This window comes from Phyllobates terribilis, unplaced genomic scaffold (genome assembly GCF_046119375.1).
Source record: "Phyllobates terribilis strain yellow unplaced genomic scaffold, ASM4611937v1 Scaffold_1__5_contigs__length_1240528914, whole genome shotgun sequence".
NCBI classification, from domain to species: domain Eukaryota; kingdom Metazoa; phylum Chordata; class Amphibia; order Anura; family Dendrobatidae; genus Phyllobates; species Phyllobates terribilis.
The window spans coordinates 616,982,399-617,009,823 of NW_027362761.1; the positions used below are offsets into that span (position 1 = coordinate 616,982,399).

Here is a 27,425-nt window from a genome sequence, read left to right on the forward strand (position 1 = left end):
GGTTAGCTGCTTTACGGCCCTGCTGTATCGTGAGAAATTCCCACGGTACAGCACTGCCGTAAAGGAGGTCTCCGGAGCTGCGCTGCCTGAATGCACTCCGGTGACCTCAGTCAGTGGCTCCCGCTGCCGGGAGCGGACGTGTTCCCGGCAGCGTGAGCTTACAGCAGCCATGCACAGCTGTCACCATCTCCAGATGTGACAGCTGTGCATGGGAGATCAGCGCAGGAACGTGGACAGGTAACTATTTTTTTTTTAGTAAACTAAGAATTAAATAAAATGGTGTGTTTTATTTCAAATAAATTATATTTTTCTGGGTGTTTGTGTTTTTTTGTTTTTAACACTTTGTAGGTTAGTAATGGGGGTGTCTTATAGACGCCCATCATTACTAACCTGGGCTTCATGGCAGCTGGCGCTGACATGAACCCCACCACTATTGCCCTCTGCCACCACACCAGGGCAGCGTGGAAGAGCGAGGCTAAGTGCCAGAATTGGCGCATCCTATGGATGCGCCATTTCTGGGGCGGCTGATGGCTGGTGTTTCTAGCCTGGGAGGGGGCCAATATTCATGGCACCCTTCCTGGGCTATTAATATCAGCCCCCAGCTGTCTGCCTAGCCTTTGCTAGCTATTAAAATAGGGGGGACCCCACGTCATTTTTTTTGGGGGGTCCCCCATTTTAATAGCTAGTAAAGGCTAGGTATTCAGCTGGGGGCTGATATTAGTAGCCTGGGAAGCTCCGTGGGTATTACCCCCTTCCCAGGCTTCAAACATCTGCCCCAGCCGTCTGCTTAACCTCCGCTAGAGACTAAAATTATGGGGGATCCCACGGCAATTTTTTTTTAAATAAATCCTTTATTTTAACACTAAATGACGCTTGAGGGGTTAATAAAGATGCCGTCCCTAAATTATTATTTATTTTTAAATTAATTTTTCCCAAAAATTTTGACGTGGGCTTCGCCATATATTTGTATGCCAGCAGGTACAGCAGGCAGGAACGGGCTTGCCCCCAACTCCCAGCTGCCTATTTGTACCTGGCCGGACACAACAATATAGGGAAGCTCTTTTTTTCTTTTTTTTTATTATTATTATTTCATGAATTTCATGAAATAATTAAAAAAAAAAATACGTGGGGCTTCACCCTATTTTTGTGTCCAGCCAGGTACAACTAAGTAGCTGGGGGCTGGAATCCACAGCGCAGGGAGGCCCAAGCTTTGTGGACCCCCCTGCTGCGAACTGCAGTCCGCAGCCACCCCAGAAAATGTTGCGTTCATAGATGCGCCATCTTCTGGCGCTGTATCCAGCTCATCCAGGGCCCTGGTGCGGTGGCTCACTGGCTAATAAAGGGGTTAGGGCCATCTTTGTATTATCCGCTGGCCCTAAGCCCGAAATTCATGAGGTCACACCAATATTAGGCTATGTGCCCACGATGCAGAAATTTTCCTGACCATTTCCAAATCTCCTTGCCAGAAAAACGCATGTGGATTCTATGTGCGTTTTTGACGCGTTTTTGAAGACAAAGTTAGTGAAGGAAAAAAAAAAAAAAAAAGGCCAATTTGATGTCATTTCCTAGTCCAACCCCTAATCAATGTATTAAAAAATAAAAATAAAATAAAAAAAAAGGTGGGCTCACGCGTATTTTTAAGGAAAAGAGGGGAAGCTGAGGGCTGATTTAATAGTCTGGGAAGTAGCCAAGGATCATGGCCCCTTCCCTTGCTATTAATATCAGTCCGCAGCAGTTAGCTTAGGCTTCACAGCCCATTCTACAGGTGGGACCCACCCCCCCCCCAAATAAAAAAAAAAAAATAGGGTCCCCCTATAAATTGGAGCCAGCAAAGGCTAGTTGGACAGCTGCGACCTGATATTAATAGCCTAGAAAGGGGCCATGGTTATAGGCCCCCTCCCAGGCTATAATATCAGCCCTCAGCCGCCCCAGATTTGGCACATCCTATTTGTGCGCCAATTCTGGCACTTAGCCTCGCTCTTCCACACTGCCCTGGTGCGGTGGCAGGGGGTAATAGTGGTGGGGTTCATGTCAGCGCCAGCTGCCATGAAGCCCAGGTTAGTAATGATGGGCGTCTATAAGACACCCCCATTACTAACCTACAAAGTGTTAGAAAGAAAACACACACTACACCCAGAAAAAAATAATTTATTTGAAATAAACCACACCATTTTATTTAATTCTTAGTTTACTAAAAAAAAATAGTTACCTGTCCACGTTCCTGCGCTGATCTCCCATGCACAGCTGTCACATCTGGAGATGGTGACAGCTGTGCATGGCTGCTGTAAGCTCACGCTGCCGGGAACACGTCCGCTCCCGGCAGCGGGAGCCACTGACTGAGGTCACCGGAGTGCATTCAGGCAGCGCAGCTCCGGAGACCTCCTTTACGGCACTGCTGTACCGTGGGAATTTCTCACGATACAGCAGGGCCATAAAGGAGCTGACCGGAGCAGCGCTGCCTGAACTCCGGCGAACCCGCTCATGTAACGACGGGGCTGCTTTACGGTCCCATCATTCTAGCGGCGGCGGCGGTTCAGAGCGGTCACATTCTATGTGGCTGCTCTAAACTGGAGATCATCGTGCGACACTCGTGGACTACTACGGAGGGGTAAGGATAAGGTTGTGGTTTATTATTTTATATTTTATTACAGGAGATCGATGGCTTCGGGGAATTAGGTGTCTAGGTGAGTATAGGTGTAGTTTTTTATTTTTTACTTTATTTTAGGTGGCGATCGGCGGGGACAGGTAATGTATAAACTAATTTATTTTAGGTAACCACTGGCCACCAATGACATGTATTTAACATTTATTGGGGACCAAAAACAAAAAAAATATATGGGGGCCTAAAAGAATAAAAGATGTATAGGGGCAAAAATAACACATGGGGCAGTTTAAATAGCAGGATCAGGCTGATGGGAACTACTGCTCCCATCGAGCTGATCCTGCTGGCACGAGTAGACGGGGGACAGACATAGGCCGATGGGAGTAGTAGTGTCACATCGGCCTATGTCTGCCTGCACGCAGACACCCGCAGACATCGAGCACACACCCGCAGACATCGCACAGACACCCGCACACACCAATCATGATGGGTCTGATAGTCTGGGAGGTGTGGCTGACCTGTGCGGCCGTGGGAAAGTTCATGTGAGTTCATGCAATGCAGTGAAGCATGAACTCACATGAACCCTCTGAGGGCACCGCGGCTACTTCAAATGAACAGCTGATCAGCATCACCTGATACCTCAGCTGTTCATTTGAAATAACCGGCGGGAGAGCGCAGCACAGAACGGGAAAGCCGGCGGTGAAGTCTTTTCACTGCCGGCTTCCCCGCCCGTGTCCTTCGCTCCCCGCCTGGTCCTAACTTACGATCGGGATGTGAGGTGGCGAGGGGAGCGGAGGATCGGGGTGGGAGGCTGCGGGGAAGCAGTATGGGGCTGTGTGATTGTTTAAAAGCCGGCGGCTTTTTACCGCCCGCCGGCTTTTTAAACAATCAGGAGAATTCTCTCACGCTGGGATGGCATTCCGATATTTCTGTCCCATTGACTTGCATTGGTTTCCGGTATCGGAATCGGCGATATCCGATACTTTTTGGGTATCGGTCCGATCCAATCCGATCCGATATTTCCCGATATCGGAAGGTATCGCTCAACACTACTGGCCACCTTAGAAGTCTCCAGTGCTTTCTCTCAAACCATTTTATAGTGCTTTTGGAAGTGTGTTTTGGGTCATTGTCCAGCTGGAAGACCCATGACCTCTGAGGGAGACCCAGCTTTCTCACACTGGGCCCTACATTATGCTGCAAAATTTGTTGGTAGTCTTCAGACTTCATAATGCCATGCACACGGTCAAGCAGTCCAGTGCCAGAGGCAGCAAAGCAACCCCAAAACATCAGGGAACCTCCGCCATGTTTGACTGTAGGGACCGTGTTCTTTTCTTTGAATGCCTCTTTTTTTTTTTCCTGTACACTCTATGTTGATGCTTTTTGCCAAAAAGCTCTACTTTTGTCTCATCTGACCAGAGAACATTCTTCCAAAACGTTTTAGGCTTTCTCAGGTAAGTTTTGGCAAACTCCAGCCTGGCTTTTTTATGTCTCGGGGTAAGAAGTGGGGTCTTCCTGGGTATCCTACCATACAGTCCCTTTTCATTCAGACGCCGACGGATAGTACGGGTTGACACTGTTGTACCCTCGGACTGCAGGGCAGCTTGAACTTGTTTGGATGTTAGTCGAGGTTCTTTATCCACCATCCGCACAATCTTGTGTTGAAATCTCTCGTCAATTTTTCTTTTACGTCCACATCTAGGGAGGTTAGCCACAGTGCCATGGGCTTTACACTTCTTGATGACACTGCGCACGGAAGACACAGGAACATTCAGGTCTTTGGACATGGACTTGTAGCCTTGAGATTGCTCATGCTTCCTCACAATTTGGTTTCTCAAGTCCTCAGACAGTTCTTTGGTTTTCTTTCTTTTCTCCATGCTCAATGTGGTCACACAAGGACACAGGACAGAGGTTGAGTCAACTTTAATCCATGTTAACTGGCTGCAAGTGTGATTTAGTTATTGCCAACACCTGTTAGGTGCCACAGGTAAGTTACAGGTGCTGTTAATTACACCAATTACAGAAGCATCACAGTATTTTTCAAACAGTGCCAATACTTTTGTCCACCCCCTTTTTTAGGTTTGGTGTGGAATTATATCCAATTTGGCTTTAGGACAATTCTTTTTGTGTTTTTTCATTGAAGACAAATTAAATGAAGATAATAATACCAAAGAATTTGTGATTGCAATCATTTTCAGGAAGAAACTGAGTATTATCTGACAGAATTGCAGGGGTGCCAATACTTTTGGCCACCACTGTATATGTGATCCATGTGACGGACAAACCCCAGTTTTAAATAGCTGGATTTTTAGCGCCGTAATATGCAAAGGACCTGGCTGTATTCTGCAGTGCCAACAAGCAAATGGCGCAGAAAATCTGTGTTCTCTGGATTGCTTTTTAAGCAAATGATGAGGATTAAGATCCCAAAAAAAATATTCCTGGCCCCTGAGACCTGGGCCTTTGTCTAGAAATATCTAACAGCAGCAGCAGACGAAACTGGAATGGAGCCTCTTGAGCTATGTGCACTGCAGTCTGCTATATACCCTGCCTGCCTATATACACTGCCTGCCTGATATCTCTGCAGATGGATTAGTCCTCAGAAGGACTGTTTGTTGAGATGGATATGTGTAATGTACTTGTTTTCTCCCTACACTACCTAATACACAAGCAAATCTCTCCCTAGCTCAGCAGCACCTCTCCCTACACTGTCTGATCCCGGAGTGACTGTGACGAGCATGGTGGCACCAGGTCTGATATAGACCTGATAACGCTGTGCGGCCAGCCAATCACTGTAATGCCACAACCAACATGGCTACGACATTACAGTGAGTGGCAGGTAATCCCTGCATGTTCATTGGCTTTCTAAAGAGCGCCAAACATGCAGGGAGGGGACCCAAGCATCCGCCCGAGCATCTCGCAAGTACTCGGCGAGCTCCGAGCATCTCGAGTACTTGCAAGTATGCTCGCTCATCACTAGTGTTAATGACTAAAATTTTCTTTACCATCACCATGTTTAGTGTATAAAATTAGTTTTTGGTCATCAACTGGGGTGAATAAATCCGGTAGGAGCCTGTACAGGATTGGTCCCTGTGTGCAGGGATAGGCACAAAAGGCAACATTTTTTTTCCAAACAAAAATTTAGGGGCTCCATCGACTCCATTTTTTTTTACTGTTGTTTTTCCTGTTTCGGAAAAAAAAAAAAATTTTGTGCCTCCATTGGGTTGAATTCCCCTGGTAGGACCCTGCGCATGGCTGGACACAAAACATGAACATTTTTATGAAACAAAAATCCAATGTCTTTTGTGATTACCATCAACCTCATATTTTTTTGCAAAACTGAGGATATTTGATGCTTTGACTGGTGTGAATTCCCCTGGTAGGTACCTCCGACAGACTGGGCCCCTGCTCAGAACTGGGAACATAAAAGGCCATTATAGTTTTAATTTTTAAGCTAATTTGCATGGTTGAATAAACCAGGAATCCAACCCTGAGTAAACATATCCAGTTGTCTGGGAAACATAATAGACACAGAAATCAACACATAAAGCTGATAGGTCAGGCAGGACACTGTAAAACGCACGGTCAAACAAGGTTAGGCAAGTGAATTTTTTAATAGGCCTCTATGCAGAAAATTTCAGCACTTCAGGACTTACAGGCAGTGACAGAACGGAGTACCTGATAATCACTAGAGACTAAGACAAATTATTTTTGAAACTTTATTTTCATTTTTAAAAGCTCCAAAAAATCCTTCTATCAGTGGACTTGTGTTAAGTGGGCTTTTGGTTACTGTAGGGTTACCATCCATTTATATCAGGGGTGGGGAAACTCCAGCCCACAGGCTGTCCATGTCCTTTTCTCCGGCCTCTGGGCAGATTCCTGAGGACCCGCAGTGCTCGAGCCAGTGGCCGGCGAAGCGCTACGGCCAGTATTAGGACACACTTTGTGTGCAGAATCAGTAGGCTCTGTGCTCCAGTCCCACTGACAATGACGACAGCCGTGCAGCCCCACTTGGTCTTGGCCATGATGGAGAGGTTGGAGTGTGATTGAGTGTCTGGACAAGTGTCTTTTATATATGTAACGAGTTCATACAGGTGCAATTAATACAGGTAATGAGTGCAGAGTAGGAGGGCTTCTTAAAGAAAAACTAACAGGTCTGTGAGAGGCAGAATTCTTGCTGGTTGGTAGGTGATCAAATACATATTTCACGCAATAAAATGCAATTGAATTATTTAATAATTATACAAACGTGATTTTATGGATTTTATTTTAAGATTCTGTCTCTCACAGGTGAAGTGCACCAATGACAAAACCATTCTTTTCAGCTGGGAAAACTTGCAAAATTGACAGTGTATCAAATACTTATTTTTAGAGATGAGCGTTGTTCTACTCGAACTGTTCGCCAATCTCAAATTCGAGCTGTTTTGGGCTGTGTTCGAGCCGGTCGGCGAACACGAACAATTTGAGAAAAATTCGGCTGTTCGAGGTTATGTTCGATAACTGTTCGTGCACCAAAATCATAACTGGATTTTTTCTCAGTAATGATGAAAATTAATGTTAATACGCAGTTTGAGTGTACAGCGGGGTGGGGGGAGGGGCAGGGGATGGATCTCTGCAGGAACAATGAAGATCTCCATTTTTTTTTCTCTTTCCCGCATTTGCAGTGGGGAGGTGCAATCTGTCAGCCTATCAGCAGCGCACACACGGAGCGAAGTGCTTTTTTTCACACAAGCAAGGGCATGTGTCATTGGCAGTGTATGTCACATGTCCTTGCCCTATAAGACCAAGCCATTTTCCCCGTCGCCACCATTTTCTCACTGCTGCAGCTGCGTGTTAGACGGCACCGCTGTTGCTGTGTGCGCTATACCTTGTTAATTTCAAGCCAATTTTCGCACAAATATACAGATAGCTTGGGAGTAGGGAATAGTTGTGATTGCAGTCCTTTTAAGGACTAGGTTACAGCATTTCCTACGACTTTTATCAGGCAGGTCTGTGCTCTTAAATAGATAGATTGTGGGAGTAAAGACTAATTGTAATTGCAGTCCTTTTCAGGACTAGGTTACATCAGTTCCTATCAGTTTTTGCCAGGCAGGTCTGTGCCAGTGCTGTGCAAGTTTTTTTCACAGCATTTGGCTGAATCTAGCAAAGCTAATCCTTTTTGGCCTATTGCAGTGTGTGTTAGTCAGTGGAGTAGCCTATCTGTGTTGCAAGATACACCACCTGTGTATAGAATACCAATTTTTTTACTGCACCTAGTGAAGTAAAATCTTTTGGGCATAGCATCATTCTATTAGTCCATCTATACTGACCTCCATCAGGTTGCAAAATGAATATAATGTTTTTCTGCATCTAGCTCTGAAAAAATATTTGGCCTTCTAGCAGTGTGTGGGACTTTCTCTATTAGTCCATCTATACTGACCTCCATCAGGTTGCAAACTGAATATAATTTTTTTCTGCATCTAGCTCTGAAAAAATATTTGGGCTTCTAGCTGTGTGTGGGACTTGGTCTATTAGTCCATCTATACTGACCTCCATCAGGTTGCAAATTGAATAAAAAAATTTTCTGCATCTACCTCTGAAAAAATATTGGGCTTCTAGCTGTGTGTGGGACTTGTTCTATTAGTCCATCTATACTGACCTCCATCAGGTTGCAAATTGAATATAATTTTTTTCTGCATCTAACCCAGCCAATAGTTTTGGCCTAATACCACAGTTTGGCCACTCAGCTCTGCTCGGTTCCCATCCATTGTTTTTTTGTGCAAACAACTCCAGAGTTGTTAATTAGTTAACCACCAAAATGAGTGGAAAAAGGCCTGCTGCTGGTGGAAAGGGGAATAGGCGTGTTGGGAAGGGGAAAAAAGGTTGTGTCTGTGGGGTAGGTGTTAAAGCAACAGTAACATCTGCAGAAGAAAGACCATCTTCCAGCCAAACTAAAATGTCTACTTCTTTTAGCGGACAATGTGATAAGATCCCTTTCTTACGGCCACGCCAATCGCTACAAATTCCAGATGAGGCACAAAAACAGCAGGTGCTTCAACGGATATCAAGTGCTCCTTTAAGTGGGCTCTCCTCCACATCAACTTCAACATCACAAATACTCCAGTCCTCAAAGGTGTCACCCCAATCGCACTTGCTTCCTCACAGCTCCCAAATCTCCAGCTGCCCGTCTGAGTATGAGGTAGAACAGATGGTTGAGTCTGCAGAGCTGTTTACTCATACTATAGCCTGGGAATCAGAGGTCGACTCCAGCGCTTCTGTGAATCCAGACGAGGAAATGATCTGCACTGATGCCAAGAATCTTTATGAGTCGGATCCAGGACCAGACGCAGAAGGTTCTGACCATAATGTAGACCCTCATTCCCAAACTGTAACTCCTGTTGGTGGAGACAATGAGGAAGACGATGATAAGACTCAAATACCTGATTGGAGCGACAACTTTAGCTTTTTGTCAGGGCAGGAACAGGTTGGCTCTGAGGACGACGGGTGTGATAACGCACAGGGTGATGATGATGAGGTTGGAGATCCCACTTACTGTCAACCCACAGTCAGCCAAGAGATGAGGTCAGCAGAGGAGGTGGAGGAAGATGCTAGTGACGACGAGGTCAGGTTGCGCCTTCCTGGACAGAGACGTAGTACTGGAAGCACGTCAACAACTGCATCCTCAAACACAACTCTGCCTCTCACCACAAGTCGTGGTGGCTCTTCAGGTCGCATGGGTGCTAAGCCTTGCATAGCCTGGGCATTTTTTCAGATCGATAAAGATGACCCAACTCGTGTTATCTGTAACATTTGTCAGCAAAAGCTAAGTAGAGGCCAAAAAATACATAGTTTGAGTACTTCATGCATGAACCGGCACATGGACATGAAGCATAAGTTGCAGTGGGAAGCTCAGTGTGCTACAATGCGGCCTAGCCGGCCGGGCCAACCGCCGTCTGCCATATCTTGTGCATCCGCGGCCTCTTCATCCTCTGTGACTGGGGGGACAGCAGTCACACCTGTTTTGGGGCGCAGACCTGCCACCTCTTTACCCGCAACAGCCAGCGTGATTGGCAGGTCATCATTTTCTTTGGAGGTGGTAACACCAGCTGGTGTTGAGCGCTGTCCGACATCGATAGCACCACCTTTGGATCAAGGCAACCTAACATGTCCGCCTGTATCTTCCTCACAGACCGGCAGTTTGCCGGGGACACCCTTATCAACCCCGTCTAAGCACAATAGCCAGCCATCGGTCCCTCAGATGTGGACAAGTAAAAGACCATTTCCTCCTAGCCATGAGAAAGCTAAGAGGTTGAATTTCACCATCTGCAAGTTCTTGGCTACAGAAATGCTGCCTTTCCGCCTGGTGGACACAGAGGATTTTCGAGACCTTATGTCCGTCGCAGTGCCCCAGTACCAGATGCCCAGTCGGCACTACTTCTCAAAGAAAGGTGTGCCTGCGCTCCACCAGCATGTCGCACACAACATCACCGCTTCTTTGAGAAACTCTGTGTGTGACAGGGTGCATTTCACCACAGACACTTGGACGAGTAGACATGGACAGGGGCGTTACATGTCGCTGACTGGGCACTGGGTAACTATGGTGACAGCAGGACAAGGGGCTGCTGTCCAAGTCTTGCCGTCCCCACGAGTTGTGCGTCAATCCTCTTTATGTCAAAGTTCCTCCACTGCTTCTGCCTCCTCAACCTCCTCTCGGTCTTCCACCTGCACCCAAAGCCTGTCTGGTCATGCCACAAGCTTTCTAACTGCGCAGAAGGGATCCTGCACACCTCCTTACTATGCTGGCAGTAGGGCTCAACGTCATCAGGCGGTTTTTACATTGAAATGTCTGGGAAATGTGAGTCACACAGCTGAGGAGTTGTGGTCAGCTCTGGAGACCAATTTCATGAATGGTTGTCTCCACTGGACCTGAAACCAGGGAAGGCCGTGTGCGACAATGCTGCAAACCTGGGTGCGGCCCTTCGCCGGGGCAATGTCACACACGTGCCTTGTATGGCTCACGTGTTGAACCTGGTTGTCCAGCAATTTTTAGCCCACTATCCCAGACTAGATGGCCTTCTGCAGAGGGCACGGTCGCTGTGTGCTCACTTCCGCCGTTCGCATCCCGCAGCTCAGCGACTTACATCTCTACAGAAGTCGTTGGGCCTGCCACTTCACCGGCTAAAATGCGATGTGCCTACCCAGTGGAATTCAACTCTGCACATGTTGCAGCGACTGTGGCAGCACCGACAAGCCCTGGTGCAATACGTTCTGACGTATAGCCTGGGCCAACGAGATCCAGAGGTGGGGCAAATCACGCTGGAGGAGTGGTCTCAGATCAGGGACCTATGCACCCTTCTGCACAGTTTTGAAATGGCGACGAAGATGTTTAGTGCTGACGATGCCATTATCAGCATGACTATTCCGGTGATTTACATGCTGGAGCACATGTTAAACAGAATTCGGAGTCAGGTGGTGGCACAAGAGGAGGTGGAGGAAGTAGAGGAGGAGGAGTTGTATGTGGAAGGGCTAACATCTGCAAGGTCCAGACGGTCGGCAGCACCAAGGCGGCAGGCATGTGAGGGTGGGGAAGATGGTTTTACCAGGGCGCATGGTAGCAGCCAAACTAGTGAGGAAGGTGCAGGAGCCCAGGAAGAAGTGGAGGACGAACTGATGGAAGACTCATCAGATGAGGGAGACCTTGATCACATTTCTGTTGTGCGAGGTTGGGGGGAGAGGACAGAGGAAGGAAGCATGATTGTTACCTCGCCACCAACACAACAGGGACTTGGTGCTCCTGGATGCGCAACACACATGAGTGCCTTCTTGCTGCACTACCTGCAACATGACCCTCGAATTGTGAGAATTAGAAATAATCCTGACTACTGGGTTGCCACACTGTTAGATCCCCGGTACAAAAGTAAATTTGCAGAAATTATTCCTGCCATAGAAAGGGATGCACGCATGCAGGAGTATCAGCAGAGACTGTTGCAGAATCTTACATGTGCTTTTCCACAAAATACCAGTGGTGCACGTAGTGAATCTCACAGTTCCAACTTGCCAACCGTGGGACCGTCAAGTGTTCAGCACTCAAACCGTAACAGAACCACAGTATCTGCTGGTAACATCAATTTTGCGGAATCATTTCACCACTTTTTTAGCCCAACCTTTGCAAGGCCACAGGAGACAAGAAGTCTGACACATAGTCAACGCCTAGAGACGATGGTACAGGAGTATCTCCAAGTAAACATTGAAGCCACGACTGTGTCACTGGACCCTTGCTCTTTTTGGGCTTCCAATCTGGATAAATGGCCGGAGCTAGCCACTTACGCCTTGGAGATCTTGTCATGCCCCGCAGCCAGCGTTCTGTCTGAACGTGTGTTCAGCGCTGCTGGTGGTGTGCTGACAGAAAAGCGCACGCGGCTCTCCACTGATAATGTAGACAGACTCACGTTCATAAAGATGAACAAATCATGGATCCGAAACGACTTTTCTACCCCTGTGTCATCCTGGGGAGAGTAAAAGCTTGATGATTGGTTAAAATCACCCTACCAACCGTTTTAAGCTTTCAAATTACTAATCATGTTTATCTGTATCTTGGCTGGAAAATAATTTGGGCTTTGTAGCAGTGTGCAGCACTGATTCTATTAGGCCATCTATAATAAGCTCCACCAGATTTAAAATTACTAATCATGTTTATCTGTATCTTGACTGGAAAATAATTTGGGCTTTGTAGCAGTGTGCAGCACTGATCCTATTAGGCCATCTATACTAAAGCTTCACCAGATTTAAAATTAATAATAATTTTTAGCTGCATCTAGCCCGGAAAATAATTTTGGGGCTCCGAGATGCGCAAGACACATAAGTGCCTTCTTGCTGCACTACCTGCAGCATGACCCTCATATTGTCAGAATTCAAAGTAATCATGACTACTGGGTTGCCACACTCTTAGATCCCCCAAACTTTTCGATCAACCTTTTCATTTTAATAAAGACCAAAAAAATGGTCATTTTTGAAATTATAAGCATTAGCAGGTTATTAGAAACTGAAATCAAACAGTTTTCAACTCAAAACTTTATTCTAGGTGATGTTACATTTTCACATAGGACCCCTTGTTCGAAAGGAGCTTCTGAACTCTCTCGTCCATTGAATTTGTCAGGTTTTGGATGGTTTCTGCTTCAATTGTTTTGCATGAGGACAGAATACCCTCCCAGAGGTGTTGCTTAGATGTGAACTGCCTCCCGCCATCATAGACACTCCTTTTGATGATGCTCCAGAGGTTCTGAATGGGGTAGAGGTCAGGGGAGCATGGGGGTCACACCATAAGTTTGTCCCCTTTTATGCCCATATCAGCCAGAGATGCAGATGTTTTATGTGCAGCATGAGATGGTGCATTATCATGCAGAAAAATGATCTTGCTGTGAAATACACGGTTCTTCTTCTTGAACCATGGCAGGAAGTGCTGTTTGAGAAAATCCACATACATTATGGAGTTCATCTTTAGCGCCTTCAGGGATCCTAAAGGGGCCGACAATCTCTCTCCCCATGATTCCAGCCCAAAACATTACACCACCTCCTCCTTGTTGGCGCTGTAGCCGTGTTTGCGTGGGGTGTCCATCAACCAGCCATCCTCCACTCCATCCATCTGGACCATCGAGCGCTGCACGGCACTCATCCGTGAACAAAACAGTTTTGAAATCAGTCTTCATGTAATGTTTGGCCCACTGGAGCCGTTTCTGCTTGTGTGAAGTGGATAGAGGAGGTCGACAGGATGGCGTATGCACAGCTGCAAACCTCTGAAGGACCCTGCATCTTGTTGTTCGGGGGACGTTGGAGGCACAAGCAGCTTCAAAAACTTGTCTGCTGCTATGACAAGGCTTTTTTGCCGCTGCTCTTTCAACCTGACGTAATTGCCTGTAGGAAAGAGTCCTCAATTTGCCCTTATCAGCACGCACACGTGTGTACTGTGAATCAGCTACATACTTCTTGATTGCCAAGACACTTCATCCTGATCATCGCACAATGTTGATTGTAGTCATGCCTTGACCTAAACACTCCACAATTTGTTGCTTCTCAGCAGCCGACACATCCTTTTTCTTTCCCATTTTGGCAGAAAATGTAGGCTGCTTAATAATGTGAGAGAGCCTTCTTAAGTAGTCTTGCCTTTCATTGGACACACCTGCCAAACTAATTAGCACAGGTGTCTGCAATTGCTTACAGTGATATAAAGAGCCCTGACACACATCACCATCAATGAGTTTAACTGACAAACAAACAAATTCTTCCCTTATCACTCCTAAACACTTTTTGCATAATAATTTGGAACACAGTGTACATGTGCTTTTCCACAAAACACCAGTGGTTCACGTAGTGAATCTTACAGTTCTAACTTGCCAACCGTGGTCTGTATGGAGTTGTTCAATAAAGGGCCCAAAATTAAGATAACATAGATGGGAGAGGTCTCTATGAATAGGAATTCCTAAGTATTTGATACCCTGTGAGGGCCAGGCAAAGGGAAAGTTGGACTGGATGGAATCCTATATGGATTTGGGGAGGGAGACATCGAGGGCCTCAGACTTCGCTGCATTGATTTTAAAATTTGACCATGTAACAAAGTGATCTATTTCAGCCATAACAGCATGGATGGATATATGTGATTGAGTGATATATACTAGGACATCATCAGCAAATAGAGTGCACTTTTACTCGATGCTTCCCACCTCAATCCACCTAATATTGGGGTTATGGCGAATTGATGAGAGCAGGTGCTCCGTCACTAGGATGTATAAGAGAGGGGACAGAGAACATCCCTGCCTTGTCCCATTGGTGATTGTGAAAGGTGATGAAAATGTTCTGACGCGCCCCCAGGGCCTTGGGACACCCGGAGCCGGACCCTTTTTGGTGGATGCTGGTGGTTGTAGTCTCCGTGGCGGCAACCCGGTTCCGTGGCTCAGGGCGGTCAAACCAGTGGCGGAACTATTTATGTGGTTTTGATGTTTAAATGTCCGACTACGCCACCCGTGGATTGCGGTCAGAGTGAACCGCCGCTCCAGGGCAGACCGCTGAGGCTGGTGTTGTGGGTGCAGCAGAGCGTAGCATAACTCCCCACGGGAGGAGTATAGCCTCAGGGCAGTGTATGAGGAGGATGGGGGTGATGGTGCAGGGCAGCAGCAGTAATGACACGGAGTCAGTGATGCAGTTCAGGGCCTTTACTCACAGTTCTTATTATCCAGACCACGTCTGCAGGTAACGGCTGCCCACGTCGTACTGTGCTCACCAGGTGAGGGGCTCAGACAACTCCCAGATAACTTTGGAGTGCTTCACAGGACCCCCTTTGTGTGTCCTTTGTCTGGCCTTTCTTACCAACCCTTCTGTCCGGCTGCCTCGGGCCTCCTCTTGGTAAACTTGGCGCCAGTTTCCCTGACCCTATGTGGTGCCTTCCTAGCGGGTGTAGCGAGGGGCTGCGCCACATAAAATGTCACAGCCTCCTGTTTCTAGCTGAGGGTCGTTTCCTGCCTCCACTAGTTTCAGGGACCGGTCTCCCCCTTTGGCCTGACCCCTCCACGCAGGTGGATTCGGGCGTGCGGTGGCGACTCGCCCGTCCGCACCCCTGAGATCCCTTCGTTCCTCGTTCCTGGAGCCTTCTCCGCTCCTCTTCCTTCCTTCTCCCTCTTCCAGGCCTGGGCCTCTGTTACTAGGCCCGCCTCCGGAGCAGAGCTCATGCAGAGCCCCTGCTCCCTGCCACTTCTGCTCAGACTTCTCTGCACTGAACTAAGATGGTGCCCACCTTTTATACTCCCTTCTCAATGCACCCAGGAACTGCTTCCTCCCTGCTCCTGCACTACAGGGTTCCCCTTCCTCAGTGTTCCCTCCCCCCACTCCAGCCAGGGACAGGGACTGTCGTGCCCATCTCAGGGGCATATTGGTCGCCCTGCCCCACGGCAATGTGGTGTAATGCATGCAGGTGTCGGGTCCTGATCCACACTACATCCTTACCGGAGAGTGAGATATCACACCTCTGGGTGAGGTGCAATACCTCTGTAGCAACCAAGCCCTCAGGGTGCTACAGTTCCATTTATCTTCAGCCTAGGTGACGTATTGCGATACAGGGCCGTGATTTTGGCTATAAAAGGGTCCCCTAGACCCCTACCCCAAGCTTTTTAAGAGAATCATAGATGGCGTGCCAGGAGACTCTATGGAATGCTTTCTCAGCATCCAACGAGAGTATCTAATTACAAATTTTTAACTGCATCTAGCCCAGGAAATACTTTGTGCCTAGTAGCAGAGTCTGCTAGTCAGCGGATTATCCCGGCTGTTAAGCAAGCTACACCACCTGTAGTTTGGACACTTCATTTTTTCAAAGGAAATGCTTCGGGACCACGGGATACTCAGTGAAGAGCATCAGGAGGCACCCCAAGGCATAGGGGCTCGGACTGGCAGTAGGATGCCTTGCGGTGGACAGCCGAGCTCGATCCTTATAAAAGCTTTTTAACTGCAGCAGCTTTAGTGGACGCTACTGGAGCTGGAATTACGCGGCTGCTGGCATGAGACTTGCCCTCCAATAGATCCTTGTAAATGGATTTAAAGTGTATTCATTCAAATTAGAGAGACAATTTAAATTAAAAAGCTTAGAGCTGCCTCCACCACAGGGGGGCTCGCTCGACCCACCAGCGGACAGGCACCAGTATTGGGAGAGGGGGGCTGGCCGTCAGGGTTCACCGCGGCTCTGGCACAAACCCGGCGACACGGAGGTGGCACGGGCAGGAGCGGACTGAGCGTGTCGGCTTCTCACTTTTTGGATTTTAGAAGGGCATGACATGCCTATATCTGTGTCTCCCCCTCCTTTTACTCCTCCACCTCTTTTCTTTTCGCATGACTATATGTACTTGTCACTTTTCCATGTGTTAGTTGTGTCTTCTGAGCAGTTTGTCAGCTTTTGGACACCTTTGAAGGTGTTTTCTATGTGTTTCTATGTGTTTTTGTTTGCCTGCCATTGGTTTTAACGGTGTTCGACGAACCGAATCGAACTCGAACACTACGGGGGTGGCTCAACACTACTTATTTTCCCCATTGTACATATACAGTGGCATGTAAAAGTTTGGGCACCCCTGGTCAAAATGACTGTAATTCTAAACATTTAAGCAACTTGATGACACATTTCCTTTGTATTTTAGGCAAAAAAAAAATATATAGTCATTTTTCACATTTTAAAAATGTTAAAAAAAGGAAAATGGGCCACCTTTTGTTCGTCAGTGTACATACACAAATAAGTTGCCTCTTGTTTATTTAAGTGACGTTAGTTAGGGGATGGCAAAAGTAAAGAGAAAGTACCAGTGCTTCGCATTGCCTAAATGTTCCTATGAGTGGTCTCTGGCCAATTTATGGACTCATAAGACCCCCAAATACCTTATGGTGTGAAAAGGTAAAGAAAGTTTCCCAAATGGTTCTCCACCTGGTTTATAGTGGTAGATTCTCCACTGAGGAATAACATGATCCAATGGCTTAATGGTCTTTGGCCATACTGGTAACTCACCTGCCGAACATCAATCAATAATATAAGTACATTATCCATTCAACAAATATGTTACCTGCGATCATAGTATAGAGTGGGAGGGAGCAATATTCTCCTTTAATACTATAATGTAAATTGATGCATTGAATTTTTATGCTACAAAACTCCTATAAAACTTAGACCTTGTCTCACATTGTCCACAGGCATCCCCTGAGACAATAAAGATCTTACAGTGAATTTTTTACACTTAAAAATGTTTTTTTCTTTACACTATAAGTCCTACAAGGGGACTCGAACATGCGATCCTTTCATTGCCCAGATAACACAGCTCTTCCTCTTTAAAACTTCTAACATGACAATTTCGCTATAACAACTTCGCTGTAAGCAATTAAACGTGAGGGATTGCACGTGACAGGGATCCTAAGGCTGGGTTCACATTGCGTTTGAGCAGTAGATCCATTGGGGCTTATGTTTGGAGCCCTGGAAAATGGGATTTGGGAGTATACACCAACAGGTCCATTGACTGTAATGATGCAGAAGGAGTAACTGTTCTATCGGACATCAGTTTCTGTGATACTGACAACAAAATGCAGTCGACCACGTCTTGGAGCCCACCTCAAATTGGCAGATATGGGCAAAAAATATTATCCGTTGCAGCAGCTGTGCTCGCTCTATCCCCTCATCTTATACTCTATACTTAAGTTGCGATGTGATATATTACGCTTCACTGCAAAAAAACTGTGGCAGATCAGTTCACTTGGCTGCAGATAGAGGTAGACACAGGAACACTGTCTCTTTAAATCTTCCGAAGGTTTATTAAGAATACTGCAAAACAAACACGGCCTTCCCGGCCTAACAGGAAAAACAAAACATAAGGCACAATCCTTGTTGCTACTGGCAACATCCCACTTCAGGAACCAAAATCACAAGGTTTAGCTTTCCTTCACATGACAAAACAGCTCCAGAGCTTGTGCCTCCAGACCCACCCCACAACAAATGCTCTAAAAGGATGGGAATTTATCCTCTGAACTCCTCCCTCTCTATGGGTTTTTAATCACCCTAACACTAAACATGGCTGATTAAACCCTCTCATCACTTTGTGTGCTGAAACATTTTTCCTATGTTTATATTACTGGCGCTAACAATCTCAGTGCTACGTATCTCCCCTCCAGTACTCTGCCCAAAGCCATAGGTTTTGGCACTTTCAGTCATCAAACAAGGAAGTCTAAACAGGGCATCTGCATTATCATGCGGATTCCCAGGCCTGTGTTCCACATGAAAGATGAAAGACTTTTAACCCTGAGTTTCAACTCTTGGAACACCTGCTTCATTTGGCCATTGACGTCTTCGTGCCCTTAAGAAGGTTGGGCAGGGGTGTGGCCATCATGGCGAAATTCGGGAAACACCGCTGATAGTATTGCACCATTCTCAGAAATGCACGAACCTGTTCCTTGGAGACCGGTTCTGGCCAATTTTGGATGGTCTCCACCTTATTCACTTGTGGATTTACTTTGCTTCTTCCGACGATGTAGCCCAGGTATTTTCCCTTATTTTTCCCAAGGGCACACTTCTTTGGGTTTATGGTAAACCCCCCTTTCCTCAGCACATCCAGCGTGGCCTGGACCTTCTGCAGATGACTTCCCCGATCTGGGCTGAATATCACAATATCATCGAGGTAAGCTGCGGCATACTTTTTGTGAGGGGCTAAGAGTTGGTCTATGTCTCTCTGGAAGGTAGCTGTGTCTCTTTGCAGCCCGAGTGGTCCAGGGAAGTGACCCTAGCGTCGATATGAGTTCATCGTCGTGGGGTATCAGATACGAGTCAAATTTAGCCAATTCCTTCAAAATCACTTTGCAGTGGGCTTTATGGATTATATACGGATTTTGGTTCACCTGCACATGTGGTTCCGTCAGGATGCTATGTTCACCAACCTGTGTACGTCTTGGCAACTCCGAAAACAGGTCCTGGTTCTGCTGGAGCAGTTCCCTGCACTGTTTTTTTGGGTCAGTGACAGTGTCCCTGCCTCGGTGACACCCTAAGTGTCCATTTCTGGTTTGTCCAGCCAACATGGAGTTTCAACGTAGTTTCTCTGTGATCCTGCCTTATCGATAGTGGAACAAGAGGATTTTGGAAGGGAGAGGTAGTAGCAGTTAACTGGCAGGTGGGACAGGACTTGAATACATTAGGATTTAATAGTGACATTTGGGCCAACGGTACATCCGCATTAGTAGTTTTGTCCACCCAAGACATGTGAATGGACTCTTTGTCTATAGTATCCTGGTACCAACAATTGCTCCATTATCTCCTCCTCCACCTTAGTAACCCGGTACAATAAATCCACACTCAACTTCTGTGCTATGCCATTTACAATGGTTACCTTATTGAACACTTCTTTTAGAGTTAGGTCACTATGTTGGGTGAACCCAAAATTTTCTCTGGTCGCCCCTATCTCAGGCATGTCTACCTCATGTGAGGATATTATCTTCTGTTCACCCATTACAAAGAAGTAAAACTCATCAGACTCTGGGGTTGGTGAGACTTTTATAGGGCCAACCCATTTCTTACCCGAGCAATTGAGGTCTCCGCCCCTCCCCGACAAGTCCCAAAACAACACAAAGTCCTGACCTATGATAATTGGGTGCTATAAATCCTGGATAACACAGATCTCATGAGACTCAGTACCTCGGGACATCCCAATGACCACTCTGGCCACTGGATAGTCTTTAGCATCCCCGTGAATGCAGTGGACACCAACCTTCTTCCCAGGGATCAATTGGAGATGGAATGTGACCCTCACGAGGGTTACCAAACTCCCTGAGTCCAGTCATTTGCAGACCATTCACTTTTACAGGACAAGCTTGGGGCACTGTGCCGGGAGGACAGTCCACATTGCAAGCTGGATATGAGTAGAATGAACACCGGTGTCCCATGCTACAGCCCATTTGCTCAGTGGTCAGGGGACTATGGGCAGCTATATAACTTGGGCAGTGACATCTCCAGCAAATTACATCCCCCTATGAGGGCCTTGGCATGACGTCTGCCGCCCTCCTTGGAATTTGGATGCCCCACCCCCTTTTTAACCTCCACCCCCCAGTATGGAATGGTTTGCCTCCCCACGGACACGTTGACCCCGATACCTTTCGACCAGTCCGACTTAGTCATTGGCGCTCCAGAGATTTCCCTGGGCAACCTAAGTCTGCATTGGACTCAAAGTGAATGAACTGGGCCATTAAAACTTGTTCCACCATCTGCGCTGGTGTAGAGGACTCCAGCTGTAACCACTTTTGGACGTGATGGAGCAGATCAAACATTTGGGAGTGAGGGAGTTTGTCATGGTGATATGCCCAGCGGTGGACCCGTTGTGCCCTGACTGATATTGTCACCCCCAAGCGCGCCAAATTCTCTGTTTTAAATTTTTAAGTGCTTTGGCATCCTGTAAGGCTAAATCATAGTAGGTCTTGTGTGACGCCCCCTTTAAATATGGCGCCAGGATTTCCGCCCACTGCTCTGGCGGAGTAGCAGGAGTTTCTCCCTATCGGCGACTCTTTCAAAGATGGCTAAAAAAGGCCTCTATGTTGTCACGTGGGGTCACTTTCTGCAAGGCTCTCCTCACCGCCTTCCGGACAGAGATATCATCAGCTGAAATTGGAGCTGCTGCCGTGCCACGAACCTCCTTTGTGAGTAAATCAACCTGCTGCTGCTATCGGAACTGTTGCTGGTGCTGTTCCTGCTGATGCTATTGTTCATTCGGCTGCACATAGATGTACACAGGAACACTGTCTCTTTAAATCTTCCCATGGTTTATTAACAGTACTGCATAAACCACAGCAATGTTAGCAAAACAAACACGGCCTTCCCGGCCTAACAGGAAAAACAAAACATAACGTATGGCACAGTCCTTGTTGCTACGGGTAACCGCCCACTTCAGGAACAAACAACCCAAGGCTTAGCTTTCCTTCATATGACAATACAGTTCCAATGCTTGTGCCTCTAGCCCCATCCCACACCAAATGCTCTAAAAGGCAGCGAATTTATCCTCTGACCTCTTCCCTCTCTACAAGTGTTTAATCACCCTAGCACTCAACATGCCTGATTAACCCCTCTGATCATTGTGTGCTGAAACATTTTTCCTATGTTTATATTACTGGCGCTAACAATCTCAGTGCTACATATCTCCCCCTCCAGTACTTTGCCAGTGACTTTGTCACAAGACATATACAATGTGGTGTTATTTCACAGGTCATTTAAAAAAAATGCAGCCAGCAATACAGCTTTTTGATACAGAAGAAGAGCGGGAATCCATCTCTCTTGGTGCTGTATATAGAAACTTCATAGCAGAAAGTCTCCACCAACTCAGAGTCGACAAAAAGTTATGTATAAAACATGCAAAAAAACCCAAAAAACTAGTGAAAATATACACATACGACAAATAAGGTTTTCAAGGAGTGATACATATACTTTAGACATTTCCTTTTGTACAAGAAAGGATTGTGTTTTCTGTTCAATTTCATCATTTTTATAATTTTCATATTATTAAAAAAAAAAATACTGATATATCCATATGTTAGAATAACAAATTCCACGGGGTATCCTTACTTTTCCTAAATGCCACTCTCGATTTTCCGGCATTGTGGGTGAGATTCTGAATAAGAAGCAAGGTTCATAGTAAGTAACTATTGAGTTGTACTGCTTTGAAAGGAATACGGTTATTTCTTTTATTCTTCATGTCCACAATTCTTTTCCTCCATAGATCCCAGTTATAAATAACCATGAATAAATATAATTTGGGCGGTTGGTAGGTTCAGGCTAATTTCACCCAATAAATGAAAACTCTCAATGTCCTAAACGGCTAATCTCCTGTGTGACTTTTCTGATGATCCCGAAGTTTGACTTTAGCAATAAAACATTTCCCACATTCTGAACATGAATACGGCTTCTCTCCTGTGTGTATTCTCTTATGTGTGACTAGATCAGATTTTTGTGTGAAACATTTCCCACATTCATAACATGCATACGGCTTCTCTCCTGTGTGAATTCTTTGATGTTTAATAAGATCAGATTGAACTGTAAAGCATTTCCCACATTCTGAACATAAATACGGCTTCTCTCCGGTGTGAAATCTCCGATGTTTAACGAGACTTTGTTTTTGTGCAAAACATTTCCCACATTCTGAACAAGAATACGGCTTCTCTCCTGTGTGACTTCTCTGATGTATGATAAGGCTTGATTCACTTAGAAAACATTTCCCACATTCTGAACATGAATGCAGCTTCTCTCCTGTGTGAATTCTCTGGTGTCTAACACAATCTGATTTATGAGTAAAACATTTCCCACATTCTGGACATGAATACGGCTTCTCTCCTGTGTGACTTCTCTCGTGTGTAAGAAGACTGGATTTATACGTAAAACACTTCCCACATAACGAGCATGAAAACGGCTTTGCTCCTTTGTGCATTATTTCATGTTTAACAACATCCGCTTTATCTAAAAAACATTTCCCACATTCTGAACATGAATACGGCTTCTCTCCCGTGTGCCTTCTGTGATGTCGAAGAAGATTTGATTTATTTGTGAAGAACTTCCCACACAGTGAGCATGAAAATGGCTTCTCTCCTGTGTGAATTCTCTCGTGTATAACAAGATGTGATTTCTTTAAAAAACACTTCTCACATTGTGAGCAGGAGTACGGCTTCTCCCCTGTGTAAATTCTTTTGTGAACTGAGCTTTTTGTACATTGTTCGGCTCGCCGAAATCTTTGACTTCCTTTTAGACTTGTGGTAACAATCAGAGATTGATCGGAAGAAGTTTCCTCATTATTCAGGGAATTATATGATACTTCTGTGCTGTGAAGTCTTGGGAGGAAAAGGAGTTTATCATCTGAACAGTGCTGCTTCATGTCTTCATCTTCTGCTTTATAATCAGGTAACATTTCGTTTTCTTCAGAATTCTTACTATCATTTTCTGTTAGGAGTCAAAACAAAATTGGGAAAACTTTTGAAGCACAAAAGTAGAAAAAGTTATAACATTCTTTTAGGCTGGAAAACCACCATTAAAACTGGATCTGTTCTACACACAATCACCACATTTATTACATACACTGTGACTTGATAAAGGTTGTATGTGCTGTATATGAGCTCTGTATGTCTCTCAGTTATATAGGCTGGATATGAGCAGTGTGTGTGTATATCAGAGTAATGTAGACTGGGTGTGATCTTTGTGTTTCTCTCCCATTCATTTATAAGCTCCCTGAGACTGTAGCTCCTTTATCCCCTTTCCATATTGTACAAGCCATGGAAAAAATTATGGAATCACCGAGCTCGCAGGATGTTCACTCAGTTGTTTAATGTTGTTGAAAAAAAAAAACAGATCACAGACATGTCCCAAAACTAAAGTCATTTCAAACGGCAACTTTAGGGCTTTAAGAAACACTAAAAGAAATCAAGATTAAAAATGTGGTACTCAGTAAGGGTTATTTTTTTCAGACCAAGCAGAGGGAAAAAATTATGGAATCACTCAAGTCTGAGGAAAAAAATATTGGATTATGAAATACAAAGACACAAAAGAACACTCCAGTACATCACTAATATTTTGTTGCACCACCTCTGGCTTCAATAACAGCTTGCAGTCTCTGAGGCATGGACTTAATGAGTGACAAACAGTACTCTTTCTCTGATTGCTGTTGCCAGATCAGCTTTGCAGGTTGGAGCCTTGCCATGGACCATTTTCTTCAACTTCCACCAAAGATTTTCAATTGGATTGAGATCCGGACTATTTGCAGGCCATGACATTGACCTTATGTGTCTTCTTTCAAGGAATGTTTTCACAGTTTTTGCTCCATGGCAGGATGCATTACCATCTTGAGAAATGATGTCATCATCCCCAAACATCCTTTCAATTGATTGGATAAGAAAACTGTCCAAATTATCAATGTAAACTTGGGCATTTATTGAAGATGTAATGACAGCCATCTCCCCGTGCCTTTACCTGACATGCAGCCCCATATCATCAATGACTGTGGAAATTTGCATGTTCTCTTCATGCCGTCATCTTTATAAATCTCATTGGAACGGCACCAAACAAAAGTTCCAGCATCATAACCTTGCCCAATGCAGATTCGTGATTCATCACTGAATATGACTTTCATCCAGTCATCCACAGTCCACGATTGCTTTTCCTTAGCCCATTGTAACCTTGTTTTTTTCTGTTTAGGTGTTAATGATGGCTTATGTTTAGCTTTTCTGTATGTAAATCCCATATCCTTTAGGCGGTTTCACAGACATTGACTCCAGTTTCCTCCCATTCGTTCCTCATTTGTTTTGTTGTGCATTTCCTGTTTTGGAGACATATTGCTTTAAGTTTCCGGTCTTGACGCATTGATGTCTTCCTTGGTCTACCAGTATGTTTGCCTTTAACAACCTTCCCATGTTGTTTGTATTTGGTCCAGATTTTAGACACAGCTGACTGTGAACAACCAACATCTTTTGCAACATTGCGTGATTATTTACCTTCTTTTAAGAGTTTGGTAATCCTCTCTTTTGTTTCAAGTGACATCTCTTGTGTTGGAGCCATGATTCATGTCAGTCCACTTGATGCAACAGCTCTCCAAGGTGTGATCACTCCTTTTTAGATGCAGACTAACGAGCAGATCTAATTTAATGCAGGTGTTAGTTTTGGAAATGAAAATTTTACAGGGTGATTCCATAATTTTTTCCTCAGAATTGAGTGATTCCATAATTCTTTCCCTCTGCTTGGTATGAAAAAAATTACCCTTACTGAGTACCACATTTTTAATCTTGATTTCTTTTAGTGTTTCTTAAAGCCCTAAAGTTGCCATATGAAATGACTTTAGTTTTGTGCCATGTCTGTGATCTGCTTTTTTTCAACAATATTAAACAACTGAATGAACATCCCGGTGATTCCATAATTTTTGCCAGGGGTTGTAGAATTCGATGTACAACCCACTTACTTTCCCTGCTGTGATCTCTAATACTGAGAGAAGGGAGGGTGAGAGCAGAGAGTTCTAAGGATTTGTAACATTTAAAAAAAAAAACATACAAAAAGTATAACATTTCTAATAAAGACCGTTTAGACTAGCCTATTCAAACTACAATAATAGTGTATCCTGAGTTATACGTAGCCTTTAAAACTGCTTTTATGGCACCTTAAGGCCGTATGATTGTGTGAACAAGTAGCTGAATGTGCCCATATAGTGAATTTTTCTCCAGATTTTACTCTTTGCATTTCATGGGAACGATCAGACACTCAATGTCTCAATGGATTCCGTTGTATGGAATGTTGGCGTTTTATCCGCTATTCTGTATTTTATTTTCTTGGAGTGTACTGAAGTACAGTGTATTTGACCTCTGTCTGTCAAATAAAGCCCTATGGATAGTGTCAAAGGAAGCCCTATGGAGTGTCAAAGGAAGCCCTATGGATAGTGTCAAAGGAAGCCCACGTAAGCATAACGTTTGGTGTTTAAGCTGGTACATTTAGTTTTGAATGAAGCCAGAACATCAGAGCTCGGTTGGCTGTCTGGTGACCAGACTATGGTACTACAGATGGGAACAGAGCAGTACCTGGAAACATTTGGGTGTTGGGTTCCCACCAATCTGATATTAATAACTTATCGTAGGGAACCTAGTGCTAAACGAGAGTCCAACAAGCTTCATATAACATGAAGAGATTGTCACAGCTCCTTCAGGTCCTACACGATGCATCCCACAGTATCACTTTCGCCTCCTAAGTTATTTTAATGTAGCAACAAAGAGAAATCTACCTTGAAAACTTTATATTCCCTTTTGTGGTCGTTATTACACACCTGTGGTAACAGCTACTGGAATTTCCTCCTTTCCATCACTCAGACACGGCTGACCTGCGCTGGTCCTCTCTTCTTCTTCATCCTCCTCCATTTTAATAATAGTCAGATCTTCCCCCTAATAGATCAGATGTAACATTTCAGTATAATTACACTGACGAGGAGGGGGGTCGTATCATGGAACTTGATGGTGCGGTTTGTAAACTAATTGACCTCCAATTCAGCAGCGAGACTTAAAAGTGGCTTAAAATCCAAAAAAGTGGAAAAAAAAGTGGAAGAAAAAAAAAGCTCTCAAGCTCAACTGATAGAAAAATAGTTATGGATTGTGGAAAATGGCAAAATATATATATATATTCATTACAAGAAAATGTAATTTTATTTAGCCACTAAACTAATATAAAAAAAAATGGAAAATCATGTTATCAGGCCATTTTCACTGCACAATGAACGCCTTAAAAATAGAGCCTAAAAAAGTGTGTAGATAAAAAAAAAAAAGCAAAACTTTTGCCACTGTAGATCCGGTACAGGGCTCAGCACCGTCTACCTGATGATCCTCGGGGACACTGTGATTCTCCTCTGGACAGTCCTGGGGATACAGAGGACGGGGACATCTCTCTGGTGGATTTCCTTCTAAGAGTTCATCATCTGCAGGAAATACACAGTGACTGAATAGATTGTGTCATGTGATGAGATGATGGGAGTAGTAGTAGGTGACCACAGAACAGACATGACAGTCTCCCCTCCTCACCCTGCTCATCGTCCCATAAATCCATCGTCTCTTCTGCTTCATCGATAACCTCAATCTTAATATCAATCAGATCTTCATCCTATAACAAACAATGTAAGATGAGCTCAGGTCCCATCAATTCATGGTCAGATGTTGTGGGGACTTCAGGGTCATCTACCTGATGATCCTCCGGGATGTTGTGATTCTCCTCTGGACAGTCCTGGGGACACAGAGGACGGGGACATCTCTCTGGTGGATTTCTCCTTCTGGGTCCATCTGTGGAGACACAACCACATGGAGACAAACGTTAGACTCCCTTATGATTTAGCCTAAATCTTTAATCAGTGAAATGAAAGGTTACGAAAATGTCACTGGTGATCATATTTATAGGTTTTGATGTTTTTATTTTCTTTCGGTAATTGACCCAAATATCACCTAGATGTTGTGATTTCTACTGGTAAGGTAACTATTTGACTGTCATGGCTCGGTTTCCTGACTCAATCCGGTGACTTCTTGTTCATGGTGGGTTTCCCTCTCTGCTGATTTACAGTCTGTTCAGTCGCTGTCCAGCTGCTGATCGATCTCTTGTCTATGCTTTCATTTCTTTGGTTTGCCTCTAGTCTGTCCTATCACTCCTTGGGAGAGGCTATTCATACTCACCTTGCACCTGCCTTCTTGGCAGGCTGTACTTCAAGTGATGGATGTAGTTTAGCTAGGGATTATTTTGCTTGGCTAATCTCTGTCGCTTTCCTGCTATTTGTTTGAGATTCTTCCTCCCCAGCACCCTTCCCTTTTTTTA

General features: G+C 45.1%; 2 protein-coding genes across 9 annotated transcripts in view; both read right to left on the reverse strand.

Annotated features, from left to right (window-relative positions):
• LOC141272882 (uncharacterized) overlaps positions 1-27,425 on the reverse strand; it is a 556,358-nt gene that overhangs the window by 525,452 nt on the left and 3,481 nt on the right. The window lies entirely within an intron of this gene.
• Positions 17,880-27,425, reverse strand: part of LOC141272912 (uncharacterized) — a 267,987-nt gene continuing 258,441 nt past the window's right edge. For all 8 annotated transcript variants that reach the window (XM_073684101.1, XM_073684110.1, XM_073684150.1 and 5 more), the window contains 5 exons: positions 26,805-26,902; positions 26,648-26,726; positions 26,444-26,544; positions 25,903-26,017; positions 17,880-23,045 (listed from right to left, as the gene is read on the reverse strand). In XM_073684101.1, the coding sequence (XP_073540202.1) occupies positions 21,934-23,045; positions 25,903-26,017; positions 26,444-26,544; positions 26,648-26,726; positions 26,805-26,902 (1,505 nt within the window). In that variant the 3' untranslated portion in view covers positions 17,880-21,933. The remainder of the gene's footprint in view (positions 23,046-25,902; positions 26,018-26,443; positions 26,545-26,647; positions 26,727-26,804; positions 26,903-27,425) is intronic.